The following is a 19,245-nucleotide window of genomic DNA, read 5'->3' as shown; positions in this document are numbered from 1 at the left end:
ACAGACACAAGAGGAAATGGAGTTTTAGATTTACCCCAATAAGCTGGCTGCTCATCTTGCTTTGTCTCTGCCGGTGAGCAAATATGAAACAGTTTGCTAACACGATAGCCATAACGGCCACACAAGGGCTTTGTTTTATGGAGGATTTTCTCACAAAATAACACAATGAAAACACGACTGTCATGGGAAGCGTAAATCGTAGCATTGAAAACACCATTTTATTAACGTCAGCACTTGGTTGAGTAATCAGTGACTCGGCAGCGCGATCAACAGCCCTTTAAAAGCCACAGTGATATATTAAGGTCATTTTGTGCTTTGGGGGCATACAAATATTGGCTATCACGCTGTCAGGCATACTTAAAGAGTGCGTTTAAACAGTCGTGAGTGGAACTGAGGTCCCTCTGCTTCAGATGACTTTTCCCACTGTCTGTAAGAAGAGACCGCTGCACAGTCACATCTTCATCAGACTTAAACCATTGTAATGCAGGAAAGCTGCATGGAGGTGTGAATGCTAATATTTCCTGTCTAATGTAAACACTGTTAAATGAGATTTTATTCCCCCTGTATTTAAATGTATTGCTTTGTGTCTCATTTAAGTGGTTTTCTTTCACAGGGGGGTTAGGATTATTGGACTGGAGTATGCCTTTAAAAGTACAGTGTAGTCTGTTGGGATATTTTTGGTCGTTCTGATGTTCTTGTGTTGTAGCAGCACTTAATGTGCGTGTGTGTGTGCTTGTGTGTGTGCGTGCATGCATGTGTGTGTGCGTGCGTGCACTCGCCTGTGTGTCTCCAGAGTGAATCACATGGTGAGGATTACTGTGGATAACGTCCACAGCCAGGAGCCTCTTCTGTCGAGTGCAGGCATTTCCTGCTGCCTCAATGTGTGTACACATAGTACACAAACATAGCGCACACACACACACACACACATAAACACACTGTATATATACACTCACACACAAAAAGGACACACTTAGTGCCTGTAAGATCCTTTATCGATGTCCTTATCCTCGCTGTCAGGGTGAGGATATGATTTTTTTTTTAACTTTAAAGATTGTTGACAGCAGACTGTGTGTGTTTGTATATGTGTGTGTGTGTGTGTGTGTGTGTGTGTGAGGAATGTTGACAGGCATTCACATGAAACACCACAATGACAGTCAAGGCCCTTGTTGGTTTGTTTATCAAAACAAAGACTTGTCACTCTGTTAGGGGGAAAAAAGATTAGATAATCCTACACAGTTACAGCCAAGGCGAGTAAATAATGGGAACACTGAGCGAGAAAGAAAACAGATTTCAGAGTTAGAAAGTGTGTGTGTGTGTGTGTGTGTGTGTGTGTGTGTGCAGAAGAGATTTGACTTGCATACTCCCCCCACTCTATACCCTGAATATTTGCGAAGCCTCTCACTTAATAGCTTTCCTCCTCCTCCATCTTCTGCTTCAATTGGACTGCTAATTATGTAAAGTGCGGGGCCGTTAGAAAACACACACACACACACACACACACACACACACACACACACACACACACACACAAAGACTGACAAGTAGCAGCTTAATTACCATCTGAAATGACATCCTCATTGCTGCTCATATCTCTCTTAAGAAATACCAACTTCGAGAGCAGCATGCATTGTAGGTGCATAGATATCGTGTTTTGCATGCATACAAGTCTAAATACGCGCTCGCGCTCAGCGGCTGCGTGGAGTGCAATCACCTGCGGTATCTTTGTGAGGCTTCACATTGGGTATGAATGACTATAATCACAGCGGCGGTCTTCACTTATGCAGAGGCTGATGTTTGCTTCAGCTGTCTGCTTTCACTTCTTTACGGCCCTTACATCGCTTTAGATTACGCTTTACATCAGTGGTGGGGAACCTTTTTCTTATCAAGGGCCAATTTCAATTTTTATGACGTCCTTCGGGGGCCATGCTGAATTATTGAACACGTATATCACATTAACCTCTAATGCGTTGGCTGGAAATGGGAGAGATGATGATGATGCTCGCAGCTGGTTTTCCAGGTTTAGGTTAGTCAGTCCTGAGAGGAGCCGAGTCTTTCCAGGAGTCAGTTGCTCACAGTAGCAGGTTGTCCCAGAGATGCAAACTTCAGTGCATGTCTCCTCAGAATGGGAAAAATCCTCAGGACGTACGTACGGTTTATAGAACTGGAGCAAAGGGAGGTTGTTTTATTTCCTGCTGCCTGCAGCTCAATTATTTCGTGTTGTAGGCTGTCAGGCACATCAGCTGGTTCCACATTAAACAGCAAATATGTTCAGTGTCTTCTCTTCACGTCCTGGAACCTCTCTCCAACAGTCTGAAGGAGTTCTCGCACTCAGCTGCATATTCAGATGTCACAGCAGCTTTAGTTCCTGCAGAGGAGGAAAATGCTCAGTGTTTCCTCTTTCCAGCTGCACTTGCCACAGCTTTTCACTTCGGATGATTTCGCATTTGAAAGCAGAGAGCCGAGAAACTGGCTGGAGCTCGAGGTTCAGCTCTGAGAGGTTCTGGTTAATGTCCACCATGAAGGCCGAATCACACAGACACTCGCTATCCCCGACTTCCACGAGAGGCTTTCCTTCCATCTCCATGAATTCTTCGACACAAGCCGACACTTGGGAACAATGCTGCTCCGTCTTTCTAGCAGCTCTGCAGTGGCATCAAGGCACACCTTCTGAATGAGGTTCCAGCTTCTTAGCTATCAGCTCGCTCACCTCAAAACTTGCCTGCATCAGTCATCTGTCTGTTTTGTAGATTGTACTGATGTGCTGAAGATTGTGGGTATGCCAAACAGTGCCTGAAATTTGCTGAACTTATTTGAGAGAGAAAACAAAGGCAAACAGTCAGATTATTACCTAAATTACCTGTAAACTGTAAACATCCACCAGTGTCCTGCTTCAACTTTGACCTGCTCTGCTTTAGATTATTACAGACATTTAGACTCAGCTCACTTTCAGCTTTGCCTCCAGATAAAGTGGTTTGGATAATCGCTGGACCTCTTGGCTTGTTTTACAACCTGTCTAATCATGTTTTGTTTGGACTTTGTGGTAGCGAGGCTTCTTTTTTCGCTGAAAACAGCTGCCTGTTGTTGCTGGAAATGGGACTGGCGACTGTGGTGAGACTAGATTAAAAAAACAAAAACCAATACAGTCAACTAAAAGATGCTAAAGCTCTCTTAAGAGCTAATGGCAAGTGCAGAGTCAGGTCATTTTCCATGGGCTTGTAATTCTGAGTGACATATTTCATATTACACAGAACCATTTCTTAAGTTTAAAATATCTGTTGCAACACTGTGAAGCATCTAACACTTATTTACCACCAGTTTCAAGTAGAGTGAGTTCAGTACGGCCAAGGCAACCTGTGTATTACAAACCACAGTAGTGTGTCACTTCGAATTTCTCCTGTAGGACTGTGCACTCTGCAGAGCTGTAGGCAGGCCACCCATATAAACCTAGAAAGAAGGACGCTGCTGCAAGTTAGAGCTACAGCTGAGGAAGATTTGCAGTATTTTTATGTTTGTGTAGTTCTTATTAATAAAAAGTGTTACCTTATTTGGTGGCCAAAGACAAGCAGGATAGTGTGTCAGAATCCTTGAATCCTCACGTTATTTCTGCTTTTCGTCTTTGCTTCTTGGAGAAACTTGTGGAGAAATGTATTTGGCCAGTAAGGAACAGCGTCAGGCCGTTTGAATTTCCGTTTCTCCTTGAAGCTTCCCTCGGTGCTTCTAAATGAAGCACGTCCTCATAGCTCAGCCTCTTCTCTGTTTTGGTTTTTTGCCACAAAAAGCAGAGAGATACATGCGGTGGGAATAAAATGCACTGAGCAGCAGTCAACAAAGACTTCCCTCTTCTCTATCAGACAATAAAAATCCATTTGACTACAACACAGCCAATCCCAGCTGAGACTGATCGATGACATTCTGACATGATGGAGGCCACTTTGACCAAAAAAGGATGTTGTACACCAAAATAGACCTCTAAAATTGGCTGCTATTATGTTGTTGCTTGCTTTGAAAGGCACAGCGTAGTGTTGACTGTGGAGCAGTCAAGCATATTGGCAAACTGGTTAGGAGGGTTTTTTTATGCAGCGTCTTAAAACAGGTGGAGGGCATTTTTCATCTGCGACTATCTTATACTGTTTACAGGTAGAAATCAACCCCACAGCAGGCTTGATGATCTGAGCATGATCTCAGACAGATCAACATGTGTGCATGTGGACAGTTCAAGAGATACTGATCTACTCAATAATATAAGAGCCCAGTTTTGGAACTGGATGAACGAAAGGCAAAATTCACTACTATTATCACAGCAAGGAAACAAGATCATTTGGAAGTGAAGCGTAAAGAAAGTGTTTTTTAGCCATGCTTGCAACTCAGTGATGACAGTGTTGGTTGGTCCACCACATTGGTCCAGACTGAAGTATCTCAACAGCTATTGGATAGATCAATCATGATACTATCACCTGTTACCAGGGAACCTGTTCACCTGTGGAATGTCTTGTTTAATCTTATTTATCGGGTGGCATGCCGAAAACCTTCACAGTACAATACTCCGTGTTACTGCCACCTGTTGGCTCATAGCGGTTTATTATTCCACACAGTGGAGCAATAAAGACCATGACAAATTACTTTACATTTAATTTCATTCCAACATATATTTGTATTAGACCTTACTGTTTAATGTGCAATGTACAGCTGAGAGCCAGTAAACAATTTCTGTTGTAAGAGGTTGTAAGAAGGAACGAGACCACTTTGTTCACACAATGGTAAACAAATATTTCCTTCCCAATGTCAAATTGTCATAGCTACAAACATATGAGCCAATTTTCAGGAATAATTTTACCTCCCTGCTAAACTCCAAAGTGAACATCACAGTTTGTTTTATAGGGTACTTTTCCTGTCCGTCCTCGTCTCACTGTGTTTTCTGAGCTCTAGATTGACTCACCATGTTTTTCCTCCGAGTGTGATCCTGGGACCTGACCTGGCTCGCAAATCAATACATGCCTCCGTCCGTTAGGCCATGTGTCTGCGGACAGGCTGGTGTGCATGCGCGTGCGGATGTGCGACAGCGCTTTTTGTATGTGTGTGTGCGTGAGAGCGAAGGAGATACAAAGAGGGAGAGAGCCTGCGCAATTTAAAATTGAGTAGAACAATGGGGAGCCAAGGTTTCATTACCCTCCAGGCTACTGTACCCACACAGTCGACAGCTTGTTCATAGAATGGATTTTACAACAGCCCTAAAAGCAACACGGACAAATGTGGGATTTTTACAGCAGTGCACCGCTTGGCGAATGGCTCAGCGATCTCACACTGCTCATGTATGAGTTTTGCAACGCATCACATGAATTTAGAGATTCAAATGAAGCAAGATCCAATCGTCCCGATCTTGCTTTACTGTTTCTCTTCCGACAAAAATCATCTTGAAAATGACACTTTATTCTCACGTAGAAAATCTGCAGCACACGGGACGCGACATGCGACATTGCATCATTTACAGGTACAACCCCTCTCTCGTGCGATGCTCCAAAAACCTCTCACCTACAGCCTCAGCGTTTCCCTAGACGCAGCCAAATGGTGGTGCATTTCTGAGGCCACAGGGCTATTTTTTCTTTTAAAAAGCTGAGGTGTCAAAACAGGTATGTCATGGTCGGATACCCTTTTTAATCTGTCTCTCGCTCCCCCAAGAGGCTTCTAGTCTGCTGACAGTCTCCCTCTTTCTTCGCCGCACTCACTCCGGCTTTCTGCTCCTTTGCAAACTAAAAAAAGGGAGCAGAATCGTCCGGCCCAGCAGCCTTCGAGCCACCACGGTGTATTTGTTCTTACTGTCCCTGTTTAACAAGACGCCATTTTTGTATGACAGGTGTGGTTGCACATATCCCGCTGTAACCAAAAAAAAATAAATGATTTCACGATTATAGGCACCAACCGACGTCTATAGAGGGGAGTTGCCAGGGAGAGGAGGAAGTAGCATGATGATTTAATTTTCTGCACACTGAGCAGCGCGTGTGCGCCTCAGCCCGAGCTCCCAGACTCGCCTGTCACTCGAAGGGTGACGAGTACAGCTGTTCACTTTCCTTTACCCGGCGTATGTATGCGCGTGCATTTGCTTTCACAGCACGCGCCCGCTTTTGTCTTATCGGAAGCTTCTGTGGCATAAACAAAGCTGTCAGAGGGAGATGAAGCATGTGCAATATATTGCCGCACTTTGTCCCGTAATGATGGTATCTGTGTTTTTTTAATCACGCACACACATAAGTAGACACAGCCTCTCCTTCCCCACACGTTGGCGCCACGTACTTGAAAGCTGAGTGTGCGTTAAATGAAATTGCAGCTAACACCTGGATATTTTCGCCTCTTCTTCTCCTTTGCAGAGGCATCGATCCTGTCGTACGACGGCAGCATGTACATGAAAGTCGTGATCCCAACTGTCATGCACACAGAGGCCGAGGACGTCTCCCTCCGCTTCATGTCCCAGCGGGCGTTCGGCCTGCTCATGGCCGCCACGTCCCGCGAGTCGGCGGACACGCTGAGGCTCGAGCTGGACAGCGGGAGAGTCAAACTGACGGTCAACTTAGGTATCGTATAAACCGCCCCTGTTGGCTTCCCTCCCTCGAGCTCAAGAGGAGGCCTTACTGTTTTTGTGCTTTTTTTTTTCCTCTCTTCTTTTGTACATTTTCTTTCTGGTCCAGACTTGACATCAGACCTAACACATACTAAACCAGTTTTTGCAGTTTGTCTTTGTAGTTGCATGAATTGTTTTTGACTTGCCTGAACTGTAAGTCTTTCTGCCTTGATGCTTAGATGTCTTTGTAGATTTTTATATCCATCAATCTAACACTTAACAAAGTTATCCATGCTCTGCAGCACATCTTTTGAACACATCACAGATCATTTTAGTCATGCTCATTGTTGTGTACAAATAGATTCTTCCAATGGCTTTTTGAATGACTTTAATAGATTGCACTGTCCTCAGACATGCATCAATTCAGATAGCAACATTATTCTATTATCTGTTCAGAAGTGCAGGTAAGCATTTGTACATTTAAGCACTGCGCTGATAGTATGCATTCTTATCATGTGGGTCTGTTCCTGTGGTCTTTTTATTTTATTTTTTGTTTTTTCTCATGATAGCAGGTCCATGTTTTCTCTCTGTCCATTAGTAACCCTTGGTCTAGCTGGCATCTCCCATGCCTTGTTCAAAGATGGCACTCACCCCTTCAAAGGCCCCCGAGCCTGCGGCCCGTCTGGCAAACAGCCCGATGCCACAGCACCCAGCGCGCCTGCAGATGGTGGCATGAGTGCTACATTTAAGTGGAGTGCAGGCCTTTACACCAGCGAGCCTAGAATAGATGCTCTCGACATGAAACACATGCACGCATACAAAATACCCGAATCTAACTCATTTATTACAGAATGCAGTTACCACAGCTGCTAAAAACATGGAACATCCGTAGTCCATATTTCATGTTTTTAATGCGCAACGTGGTCTTTCTCCAAGCATTCAAGTTTACCTTTAAAATTGAAGTGAGTTTCAAATTCTAACAAAATCCATGAAATGCATCGAGCTATTTTCAGTAAGTCACACAGGCCCCTCTGAGAGGGAATCTGGAGGCCTCTGTACGGTGTTGGTGCTGCGTGGCTCGAGGCTGTTTGTTCCCACTTTTCTGTTGCGGTTGACGGCACATGACCAGCCTGGTCACATGGATTTCAACCTGCACCTGCCAAACACAGGTCTAATACTCTCCCTGAGACGGAGGTTTCAGTAAGAGGCGTATAAAGCCTCAGTTTGAATGACAAATTGTATATACAACTGATTGATTTTACAGTTCGTAGTGGGCTACTAGTGAAATATTTTGGCTGTAGTTGCTGGGTTGCAAAATCGATGTGGCCATTGAATTGCAAGCGACCATTTTGAAAATGAACAACTCAGTATGTAGCTGAACCCCATGACAGCTAACTAATTCTCTTATGATGCTTTTAGCATTCCTGTAATGATGTGAAAGTTTCAATTTAAACCAAAGAAATCAACACAGTTTAATCAGTACAGTAATATTGACCTCTATTGGTACAATATTATTGGCTGCATCATTGAAAGTAATTAAAGAACCGGACTGGGATTAAATTGGATTTCCACCATCAGCGTAGTATTGGACAGCATAGTGTGATATCGACCATCAGTAGCTAACCAGGCTAAAATGGCCGCCGGGGTCATGTGACCGTCCCCGGAAGGTGGCTTTTCTTGCTCTTGGATGTCTGCAGCTGTAACCTTGAAGGATGCGATTTCATCTGTCACTTATTCTCCCCTCCCCATCTAGACTGTGTCAGGATAAACTGTAACACCAGTAAGTCAACATTCTTCTTCTGCAGCCTTCTTCCCTCAATCAATGTTTGATTATAGCCTGTGTGCTAGATGTAAGGGCAGAGATGTGTGAATGTGGAGGACTGATAAGAGGATTTTTCAGATAAGAGGGAAATAAGGAATAGCCAGAGATCAAAGTTATGCAAATCTGACTTAATGCACTCTATATATTTTAAATGGCCCCTTTTTCAAATTAAGTCAGGCAACTAGTTCTTAATCTTTCCCTGCACGCCTATAGCTACTCACTGAACATTTGCACTTTCAGACTCGATGGGCTACATTGTTTTCCCAATTACACTGTAATATAGTGCTGCGTGTCTCACTTGCTTTGCTTTCGTGCCTTCCTCGCTTTAACACGTACTGCAGTATATAGGCCCATAATGTGATATATAGATGGTGTTAGCCGACATGCTCTTACTCATGAAAGGGGCTCTTATTTTTCATTATTTTCAAAGGCGCTCGCAGCCTTGTAGCGAGAGGAAGAGATTAAGAGAGAGAGAAACAGAGAACAAAGACTTAAAAGGGGGTTCAGGTATGTGTGTGAGAGGAGTGTGTGTGTGTGTTCAGAAGAAGCAGATTATAGACTCCTGTTCATTATTGATCAGCTTGATTATTGTCATTAAGCAAAAATCCAGTGCACATGCAGACACACATACATGTGCTGCAAATTCAAATTCTAGGAAATTTTTTTTTTTTTTTATTTGCTTTTGCAAAACCAGTAATTTTCTTAAAATTGTTATCTTTCAAACCAGTAATTTAAATTCTATTTTCAGTAAATGTTAGTTAATCAAGTTAAGTTTGCTCTTTAATGAATCATTCATACATCATATATTACCTTACTGATCACCAGTGTTCATAACAGTGGTGCAGTACATTTTCATTTTATTATGGAAAGCATAGATTTTCTTACATTTGGTTAGGCCTGGTTAGATTAATCAGTCACATCCCAGAGATCTAAAGGAGTGAAAATGTTGAGTTCTTGCTCAGGTGAAAGCAAACTTGAGAAGTCAGCAGTGGATAACAGAAGATTAGTCACCAAATTAAAATCCTAAATCTGCTCTGCAAATCAGTCGGACTTGCTCAAGAATGCTGCTCATTTGGATGTAAAACCGGTGTGCAGTATTATTCAGCAGATTGTCTGAGCAGCTCTGGCCTGTAGATGAACTCAGTGGGGCTGCATTGCCCTCTAGTGGTCGCGTAGAAGAAGTTTTTACACAGTATCTACAGGCCTATTCTAATGAAAGCTGCAATCAAAGTACAACACAGTTTGTGAAAACAGGGTGTTTAAGGTGTAGCTCCAAACAAAAAGAATATAAGAGAGGGAGGCAGAAACAGTTATAGTACCAGCTTTCGGGTCTTTATATGAGTCACAGCAAATGTTTTATGATACAGTCAGTTGTGATTTATTGCACTGTTTTCCTCTGTTGTCATATACAAAACCAATTTTTTGTTTGGAAGGTAAGACTACTATCACCAGATGATAAAATTCTCATTTTAAATCTGAGAAAATGTTTCATCAACAGCACAAAAAAAAAAGAGGATTCATTCAAAACTGAAAAGTCTTTCCCTGAAAAACAAAGGATTTGTTTTGCGCTTGTGCTTCCCCCGTCCCTTCACTAACTAACCCTCCTCTTCAGGCAAGGGCCCTGAGGTTCTTTATGCCGGCGAAAAGCTCAACGACAATGACTGGCACTCTGTGCGAGTGGTCCGCCGCGGTAAAAACTTCAAGCTCACTGTGGATGACGACATGGCTGAAGGTATTAGTCTCGTGAGCCGCTCCCTCGCTATTTTACGATACCCGTGATTTGCATGATCATTTAATTTTTCTCTTTGTTTTCTTTTTTTTGGGGGGGTGGTTGAAGACAGGTCTAATGTCTCTATTTAAAAGTATATTCTGCCTCATTTCATGAGGGAGATACAAACACTGATGTATTTTTCTGAGGAACTACTAAGTGATGTAGTATATATATATTAACTGGTCTGTGAACATGTTTTACTTTGACTTGACTGAGTTATTATATCTGCATGACACAAAGTGAAAGTGGGCTGTTGCTGCATCAGAGTTTAGGTTGCAGTGTCCCTCCTCCTCCATCCGTCCCTTCACCCCTCGGCTTCCTCTCCTTTCTTCCCTCCTCCCCCTCAGGTCAGATGGCGGGCGACCACACCCGTCTGGAGTTCAACAACGTGGAGACGGGCATCTTGACCGAGAGGCGCTTTGTCTCGTCGGCGCCCTCCTCCTTCATCGGGCATCTTCAGGTAAGTGCGCTGCATTCAGATGCATCCTTTTCAACAAACGCCTATCACTGATAAACTCAGGTCCTCAGGAGGAGGTTTTTAATCATCCTTATTTATCATCTTAGCCAAAGAACAGTTCAGCTTATTCAGCCACGGCTGTCTTTGTATTTCTGTATTTTTTTAAATGAAAGCTATTATCAGGATAGTCCCCTGTGCCTTAGAATATGTTTATTATGATTATTTCCTTTGATTGGGTAAGACTATGCAAAACACAGTGTTGTAGTTTGGCACCTTTGTGCATTTCGTTACCATGGCAATTTGGATTAGATAAGTCAAAGTGTGCTCCACAGTCTATTATTAAAGGCAGCTTCTCTCAACGACTGCCCTCCCCCCAGAGCCTTAAATTCAATGGTATGCAGTACATCGACATGTGCAAGAACGGGGACATCGACTTCTGTGAGCTGAACGCCCGCTTTGGCATGCGCTTCATCATTGCCGACCCCGTGACCTTCAAGACCAAGGGCAGCTACCTGGGCTTGGCCACTCTGCAGGCGTATACCACGATGCACCTCTTCTTTCAGTTCAAAACCACCTCGCCGGACGGTTTCATCATCTTCAACAGCGGAGACGGGAACGACTTCATCGCTGTAGAGCTGGTCAAAGGGTGAGTGGCTTCGGCCCAGAGACGATGATTACATTTAAAATAGCTGCGCCGACATGGGTTTGTCCTAACAAACCCAAATTTAACACTGCTGACTAAACTATCGATCCCAAATCTCTGTTGCACCTTTTGTAAGCTTGTGAAAGCATAAACATCATTGTGTCGCAGCGAAGATTGTTTTCTTTATCAGTTTAACTCCCATTAGTGTCAGCAGCGAGCAGTGTGAGCTGATTGTGGGAGTTTTTCCATTAAGGTTAATCAGCCTGGAAAGATAAAAAGAGACACACACACAAATACACCAACAAAGCCTGATGTGTTGATAGGCTGTGCTTCTTCTCTGCAGGTTTATCCACTATGTGTTTGATCTGGGCAACGGGCCAAGCCTGTTGAAGGGGAACAGTGACAACCCACTGAACGATAACCAGTGGCATAACGTGGTCATCACGCGAGACGCTTCCAACACGCACACGCTCAAGGTAGACACGAAGTCAGTCACCCAGAATGTCAACGGAGCCAAGAACCTCGACCTCAAAGGTACCCCATCCTCGCTCTCTGAAACATTAAAATGATTATATTCATCATAACGGTCAAAGAATATCACGCAGCCCCAACAGCATCTCCACATCCGCAGCAATATACCCACACATGAGTGGGGCTGCAGTCAGACCGGAGACATAAATCTGATACCTCTGACTGGACAAAGTCAGAAAAGACTTTGTGCTGAGCTAAGCTCGCCGCCTGCTGTCATTAGCTTCATAGTAACCGTACAGACATGACAGTGGTATCGATCTCGTCTACCTCTCAGCAAGACAGTGAATAAGCATATTTCCCTAAATGTTGAATTATTCCTTTAAAATCAACTTGTAAAAATTACTATAAAGTACTGCAAAAACTGTTTAAACTCTATTTAAAATGTAAAATGGCATCAAATTTGGTGAAAGGAAGGTGACGTATGCACGACTAGAAACTCGAAGTTTTGGACTAGAGCTTGTCCAGTGGCTGTCTGAAACACACCACTATGGTTGTAAAGGTTTGTTGATTTCAGCAGTGTGTGAAGACACTCAAGATGAATTCTACAAGAACAGTTCTCCGGCCTGAGAAAAAAACATGTGTCAGTTATATTAAAGACTCTGTGGCATCCCAGTGAAATGTTTGTTTTTTTCTAACACAAGAACGAGGTTAGAACTAAACAGAGGTTTGCTTGAAAATTAGCAGCATTTTGAAAAGAATTCGGATGTTTTGCAGTTTTATTTCTTACTTAATTCACTACAATTGAACGCACCTATCTTCCTCTCCCTCTGCGTCTGCCTTCAGGTGACCTTTTTATCGGAGGTCTGGGGCCCAACATGTACCAGAACCTCCCTAAGCTGGTGGTTTCTCGGGAGGGCTTCCAGGGATGCTTGGCCTCAGTTGACCTCAACGGCCGCCTGCCAGACCTCATCAACGACGCCCTTTTCCGCAGCGGGCAGATTGAGCGTGGCTGTGAAGGTACAGATGGCCTGTGGCGTACAAGAATCATGACCTGCCTTCTGAGATTTATTAGTCTAATTAGAAGGCCCTTAAAGCCACTCGCCGGCATTGTTAATCCTACTTATTTTCTTTTTCTTCGCCAGGCATTTGTCACATCATAGGAAAATAATTAGCCTTTCAGTTTCTCTAATAATTGCTGCTTAACTTTTTATGTTGCATGGATATATTTTAAGATAGCTGGAAGTACTAAAACCCGAATAAGAAATTAAGAAGCATCCTGTTTGCCCAGATTATGAAGCTAAAACAAGCCAAAATGTTTAGGTGTTCTTTTAAATTGTAGATTATTTTGCGAGATGATGTTTAAAGAAGTTGCTACATGCACACAAACACTCAGCTGCCTGCCTTTTCCCTTCTCCAGCCCCTAAATCTTTCCATCTTAAGGCAAACTAGCTTTTTACTATTACAGAATACAAATGAGCTGCTGCTGATGTGGTATTTGTACAGCCATCTATTGCTGTTAGTTTAGTCAGATTTTACTTAAGGCTGTTTCCATATTAGATCCTCTAACAAACTGTCATGCAAAAACTATTTGGACCTACTTGGTGCTTAATAAATTATTACTTTTTCCAATGTAAGATATTACTCTGTTCAAATGCATATGCTGTGTATGGTGCAAGCCTCTAGAGGGCAGCAGAAGATTAAGATGCATTCAAAGTACTACGCAGTAGCTTTTAATGAGCAGAACATTTGGCCAACACATACTTAAAAATCTCATTTTCTACAAAAAAAAGTACCACTATGTAGGATCTTTATCCAGGAGCTCAGCCTTCACTAGCAAATCAACAGCGCTCCCCGATGTTGCACTCTGCCAAAGTGACAAACTTGTACAAGTTCTACGAACGCTAACAATGCTGGTCCCTCACTAACCTTTACTCTTGTTTTCCGCTCTGCTCTGTTCTGTTTGTTATTTTCTTTCTGCGCTAACAAAGTTGGTTTCACCAAAGCTGACCTGCAAGGTAGAGGGTTAAACTCAGCCTCTCGGAGGCCTGCACGCCTGAAAGTCTGCTGTGTGCAATGCATCGTGGGTGTCACCATGGCAATAATGTCCCCCCTTGTGCAGCAGAGGTGCCTTGCTCTCTGAAAAGACAAATAGATATGGAGAAAAAAAGCGAGACAGCAACTACTAGCAAACAAAACAGCTGATTAATCAACCAAAAATTCTGATTGTTGCGTGGTAACTGCATTTTCATACTACAGTACTGCTGCAGTATGAATTAGCCGTACATACCTTAGATTCAAGCACATTTAACTGAATATAACAGACATATAAGTGCATGTTTTCTTCCCTGCAGACCACCAGGCTAGGTGTAAGATACAGGTGCAAAGAATTGAGCGCACAGTATAATTATAGAGAGCAAACAGATCAGGTCAGATAAGCGATGCTCATACAGTATCGATATGTGGCGGTCATGGAGGCGGTGTAAATGCAGAGACAGACAATTTGTGGGAGTCCTGTGTTTCTTGTGTAAAAAAAAGCCAGTCGTGGCACATTACAGGCTGGCGGAGACAGCCTTATAAGGCTGTCACCGCACATCCAAACAGCGCATCAGGCCTCTTTCTCTGTCGGTCTCATTTTTTCATGTTTGCCACATTTACCCAGGTGAGGCTGTTTTTCAGAGAGCGAGCGGCCTCCCGCTGCACTCAAACACGGCAAAATCCTCCACTGCTCACACTGCCAAACGTGCACCGACGTGTGCATGTAAACATGAGATGAGGATACATTATTGAAATTCATGTATGTGCACAGGATGCCTGGTTGACTACCTTTGCCGTACATTACACAGTAAATGCACTTTCAGCTGGCAAACTTGCTCTGTTCCACTTCAGATGTCCTTCTTCTCTTCACTTTGTCTTGCACTTGACAATTGCTCTTAAACTCTGTTTACTTGCATTTGTCTGCCATTTATCTGGACTGTTTATTTAATTTTACTTTATTTACTTTTGTTTGTTTCCTACGTGGTAATCAGAAGGGTTTCTGTCAAGGTTTCCCCCCGTGCCTGTCTAGACTCCGACGGGGAATTGTTTATCTCGTTATCTATGCTGTGCACTTGTCCTTATCTGCATTCCCTCTAAGTAAAAGTATTCAAAGGTAAGAGCTATGTGTGGTGTAGAGGAATAGCAAACACACATCCAGTTTGACTTTGAATACCCTCCTCCACTCCCGTCTGACTGAAGTGCATACACGAGGATATGCACTACATGTTCTCAAGTGCTCTTTATGTTTCTTTTCTCCTCTGCTCTTCATGAATTCTGTCTGTCGAGTGTGTCTAGTGTACACAGCGTATTCTCACAGTGAAAGAGATGTTTGGGAAGAAAATTGCCAGGACTACTTAAATGCCATTTTTTTCTGTAAATGGGTGTTCTTAATGGAGTTTGTTAAAAGGTCGTTTATTTCTGTCTCGTCTTGCTTGTTCACAGAGGGAATGCAGCGTTCTAAGTTTTACTCTGATAAAACTTTTTTTTCAAATTACTTGTTGGAATGATTCGAAAAACTGCATGCATGTCCACCGGCACACACTCTCCAAAAGAAGGAAATTAAGGGGAGTTGACAGTGCCATCACATCAGCCCAGCTGGGGTCCAATTCCTCTGCTGTTTTTCAGGATGTCTTCAATGCAGATTAGAACTTAACAAGCATCCTGTACGGCAGCTTTCACAGTAATTAGACAAAGTAAATGCTGACGCTCCCTCTGCTTGAGTAGCGTGCTGTTGATCCTGTGAAAACCTGGCGCGTCTGCTCCGGCTTGCCGCTGCGATTGCCGCTTTTACCCAGCATGAAACGGGATTCCCCAGACTGTTTTTAAGTGCGTTGCTCTCCAGGTCAGGCTTCCTGTGGTGGCACTGTTTGCTCCTTGTTCTTTCTTCCAGGCCCACATGCTGTATCTCTCTCTAGCGTGCATTTCTTCTGCATGAGTCCTGCATTGTTAAGGCTCAGCAGTAGCTCTTGTTGTTGCTTGACTCTGCTCTCCTGTGGCATCCCTCTCTTTCTCCCTCTCCCTCTCGCCTTTTCTCAGGCCCAAGCACAACCTGCCAGGAGGACTCCTGCGCCAACATGGGTGTGTGCATCCAGCAGTGGGAGAACTTCACTTGTGACTGCTCTATGACGTCTTACACGGGGACTCACTGCAACGACCGTAAGTACTGCTGGGCTTAAGGCTTACCTGCGCTTGCCTTTCATGTGCATTGAAGGAGAACTTTGCTGATTTCTACATGTCAAAGTCAATGTATTAGTCACAGGGAGTTCTGAACAGCATGTGTCTTGTGGCTCCGAACGGAGAAAGTTGCTGAAGGCACATCTCTGGGGTAACATCGCTTCAACTTGGAGACTTCTTTTTAACAGAAAGCCTGTGTTACAAACTGTGGGCGTAGGGATTGAAGGACATGGGTATTTACCAGTCAGGGAGGATGCTACAAGAGTTGCATTATGGGATTTTTTTCATCTTAAGCCATATTAGGAAGTAAAAGTCAGGCTATATCAGCTGATACTGAACAAATTTTGTCTGTTTAAATGTATAGAAGTGCAATATTAAATTTCAGGAGGCACCTTAAACACATGCATTCAGTCAGGCACATGCAGCTGTACAAAATCTCCACATTATATTCCATGTGCATAAAAGTGCGTAAAAACACGCCATAATATGTAGCATATGTAGCATTTTCATACACCTAAATTGGATGCACCTATGGAGCCATGCCATCCTCTCTGCATCAGTGAGTGGTGCATCCTTGACTCAAGGACTCTGAGGCTCTTTTTACTCATGTGCTTATTAAGCCTTTGTCACATTTTGCAGCATGGAAGTGGAGCTGAAAGCTTCATGTGATCTTTAAATGGAGCAACTGAGAGAATGCCGGCAATTGTTGAGGGTGTTTTTCTGCTGCAATGCAGGCAATTTGTCGTAACAGGTTTGCTTGATGTCCCGAGCTCTCACGTTTTGGGCTTCGGGGTGAACGGCTGTGACTGATGATGTGTAAAATATCCACTTTTGCCTCAATCGCCTTTTTCATAAACGCCCTTCAAATAGCTATCATGCAAGTTGCAGTGTGAGTTTATGTGTGTGTGTGCGTGTGTGGAGGGATCTCTTATCCCCATGACGACAGGGGACTTCCCTTCAGTAATCACGGTTGGCGGTCTTTCATTTAGCAGTTAATAGTGGGGGCATACTGCTGCTGGCCCAGACTAATGAGGTGATGGAGGCTGTTAGGAGAGCTGCTCTCCGTGAGTGCTGGCATCCCCTAATAATCCAGACTTTTCTGATGTTAGACCCGGCCGCTGTGCATAACTTCATATCTCTCAGATCCTTCTTCCTCTATCTTTCTTTCTTTTGTCTTTTTTTCCTTTCCCTTCGCACCCTCCTCTTTCTCCTCCCTTTGCAAAAGATCATGTGTGCAGGCGAGTAATCACCTCCAGTTCTGACTTGATGATGGGAGCTGTGTGTTTATGTGTTAATTAGTGATGAGAGGCCCTCATTAATTCACCCCCGGTGCAGCCTGGGATGACTTGGACGGAGCTTTCATTGATTTCCTATCACCACAGACATATTTTTTCTCGAAACACAAGAGCTTGGATAATAACTTATTTTACATCTCATGACATTGCAGGTTCAAGTCTTAGTTCTCCAGTTGCTGGTTGTGGAGATAGATGTTCAGTAATATTGACTGGACTGTCCAAGCGTATAATAGCATTCTTAACTGGGCGGTATTGCCCTAAATGGGAATTTTGTAGTTGATTTTCTTCTTTCTCTTGGTACTTTTAAGCAATTTACTTTGATTTCCTGTGCTAGAAGTAAGAAAATAAGCAATAAAGACAAAAGAAAAGGATGAAGAGGTGAAGTCAAGCAAACATGCAGTTAGGTTTGGGAACACTCCGCCGGAGTTCATATTGCAGAAAGCGCACAAACAAGTGTGCATGACACTGTCTGTCCAAGATCCGAGGTCTAGTTCGCTTCTCTAGGATTGACCCATTCTTCTGATGTTGACTCCGACAGCAGACTGTGTCCCTGTGAGGTTTCACATGCTCAGCAGCAGTGCAGTCACAAACCACCAGGTGGCAGTAAAACCACAAGCAGGACCGCTCACTGGACCTCCGCGCTGGGAGAAAATGAGATGCAATCCCCCGAGCATGAAATCAGCTTTCCTGTTATTTTCCTCTACTGCTTTGCCTCTTGTACCCCCCCTACAAACCCACAGCCCATCCAATTTCTATAGTTATGGATCATAGAGAGAATATTGTGCGATCTCCTACACAATGCAAAATCAAATGCAGTAAAACGCAATCATATTGCCAAACGTTATTGTTTGATTGGAGTAGCTTGATAGAAATAAAAACGGCGAACACAGTCTTTGCCTTGTGCTCGCGTGCGTGTTCTGCTCGACTGTGCGACCGCCTTTTATTCAGTGAGCACAGCGCTGAGAGAGAGTTTTTAATTAACAATGTGGGAGTGGAGCTTCTCCCTCTGTTTCTCTTGGTCTCTCCCTCTCTGATAGCTGGCAGCAAATATCAGTAATTGTCTGCTTCTCTGACTCCATCTCTACCCATTGTCCAAATGAAGAAACTCGAACAAAGTAAAGTGAACATTTCTGCCAGTAAAGCCTCTCGCTGTTTCATCTGTGCCGATTGTTAGCGTCGAGCCTCCGTGCCCTGTCTGCACTTCTCCATTGTAGCAAACAGGGCTCTAGGTGGCACAGAGGAAGAGGAAAACACCTCAGCAGGCAGGAACTATCCACGCTCCTTCCATTTATTGTTGTGTACCCCTTTGCAGGGCTCTTTGCACCATACAGGCCATTTTCAGAGCCTCTTGGACAATCTGGAGGTACATGCCGTGCCTAGTGCTGCTTAAAAAAAGGGGGGGTAGGGGGTAGAGGGGTGGACTCTTTTTATAGCATTTTCATCCTGCTTGGTTCTGGCTCACTGCTTTTGTCATGCTCATCTCCATCTCCCTGTCGTCTCACATCCATCCCCCTTTTTCTCTCCTCTCTCTCCTCTTCCTCCTCCTCCTCCTCTCCTCTCTGTTTTCTAAGCGGAACTCTCCCTGTCAGGTTGTATGAATACTGCAGAGTTTCATTTAAATCCAAGGACATGGGAGCTGTGGGCCAAGCAAGAGGAGCAGCGGACACTCCTCTTCCACATCCAGAGCAATTACTCAACTTACGTAATAGAATTATCTCTGCAAAGGTCGCTGCATTGTTCCACAGTCAGGAACACGGTAAACAAACAGAAAGCAAGAATGGAGAAGGAGAGGGAAACTGAAGACGGCAACAGAAAACTGTTTGTCAGTTTGATGCTTACATCAGTAATTGCTCGGATAGATTTAGTGATGAATATCTCTGTCAGTGCATTGATCCCAAGCAACCCTCTGCTCAACCCAATGTCCTTAATTTACTTTTCAAGGCATGCTCAGAGGGCTGTAACCATATCTGGCTAACTGCTTACATAAATGACAAACACAGCAGCCTTTGCTTCCTTCACTA

At 43.7% G+C, this 19,245-nt stretch overlaps 1 protein-coding gene across 1 annotated transcript in view; it reads left to right on the top strand.

Annotated features, from left to right (window-relative positions):
• The window catches only part of LOC121621573 (neurexin-3b-like), a 200,720-nt gene that overhangs the window by 30,305 nt on the left and 151,170 nt on the right, over positions 1 to 19,245 (top strand). The window contains exons 4-11 of the mRNA XM_041958047.1: positions 6,366 to 6,569; positions 8,310 to 8,336; positions 9,991 to 10,110; positions 10,497 to 10,609; positions 10,984 to 11,252; positions 11,593 to 11,783; positions 12,564 to 12,737; positions 15,792 to 15,911. Coding sequence (XP_041813981.1) covers positions 6,366 to 6,569; positions 8,310 to 8,336; positions 9,991 to 10,110; positions 10,497 to 10,609; positions 10,984 to 11,252; positions 11,593 to 11,783; positions 12,564 to 12,737; positions 15,792 to 15,911 — 1,218 coding nt within the window. The remainder of the gene's footprint in view (positions 1 to 6,365; positions 6,570 to 8,309; positions 8,337 to 9,990; positions 10,111 to 10,496; positions 10,610 to 10,983; positions 11,253 to 11,592; positions 11,784 to 12,563; positions 12,738 to 15,791; positions 15,912 to 19,245) is intronic.

Source organism: Chelmon rostratus, chromosome 18, assembly GCF_017976325.1.
Source record: "Chelmon rostratus isolate fCheRos1 chromosome 18, fCheRos1.pri, whole genome shotgun sequence".
Taxonomy (NCBI): domain Eukaryota; kingdom Metazoa; phylum Chordata; class Actinopteri; order Chaetodontiformes; family Chaetodontidae; genus Chelmon; species Chelmon rostratus.
Note: the sequence above shows the minus strand (reverse complement) of the source record. Positions and strands in the feature narration are given on the sequence as shown.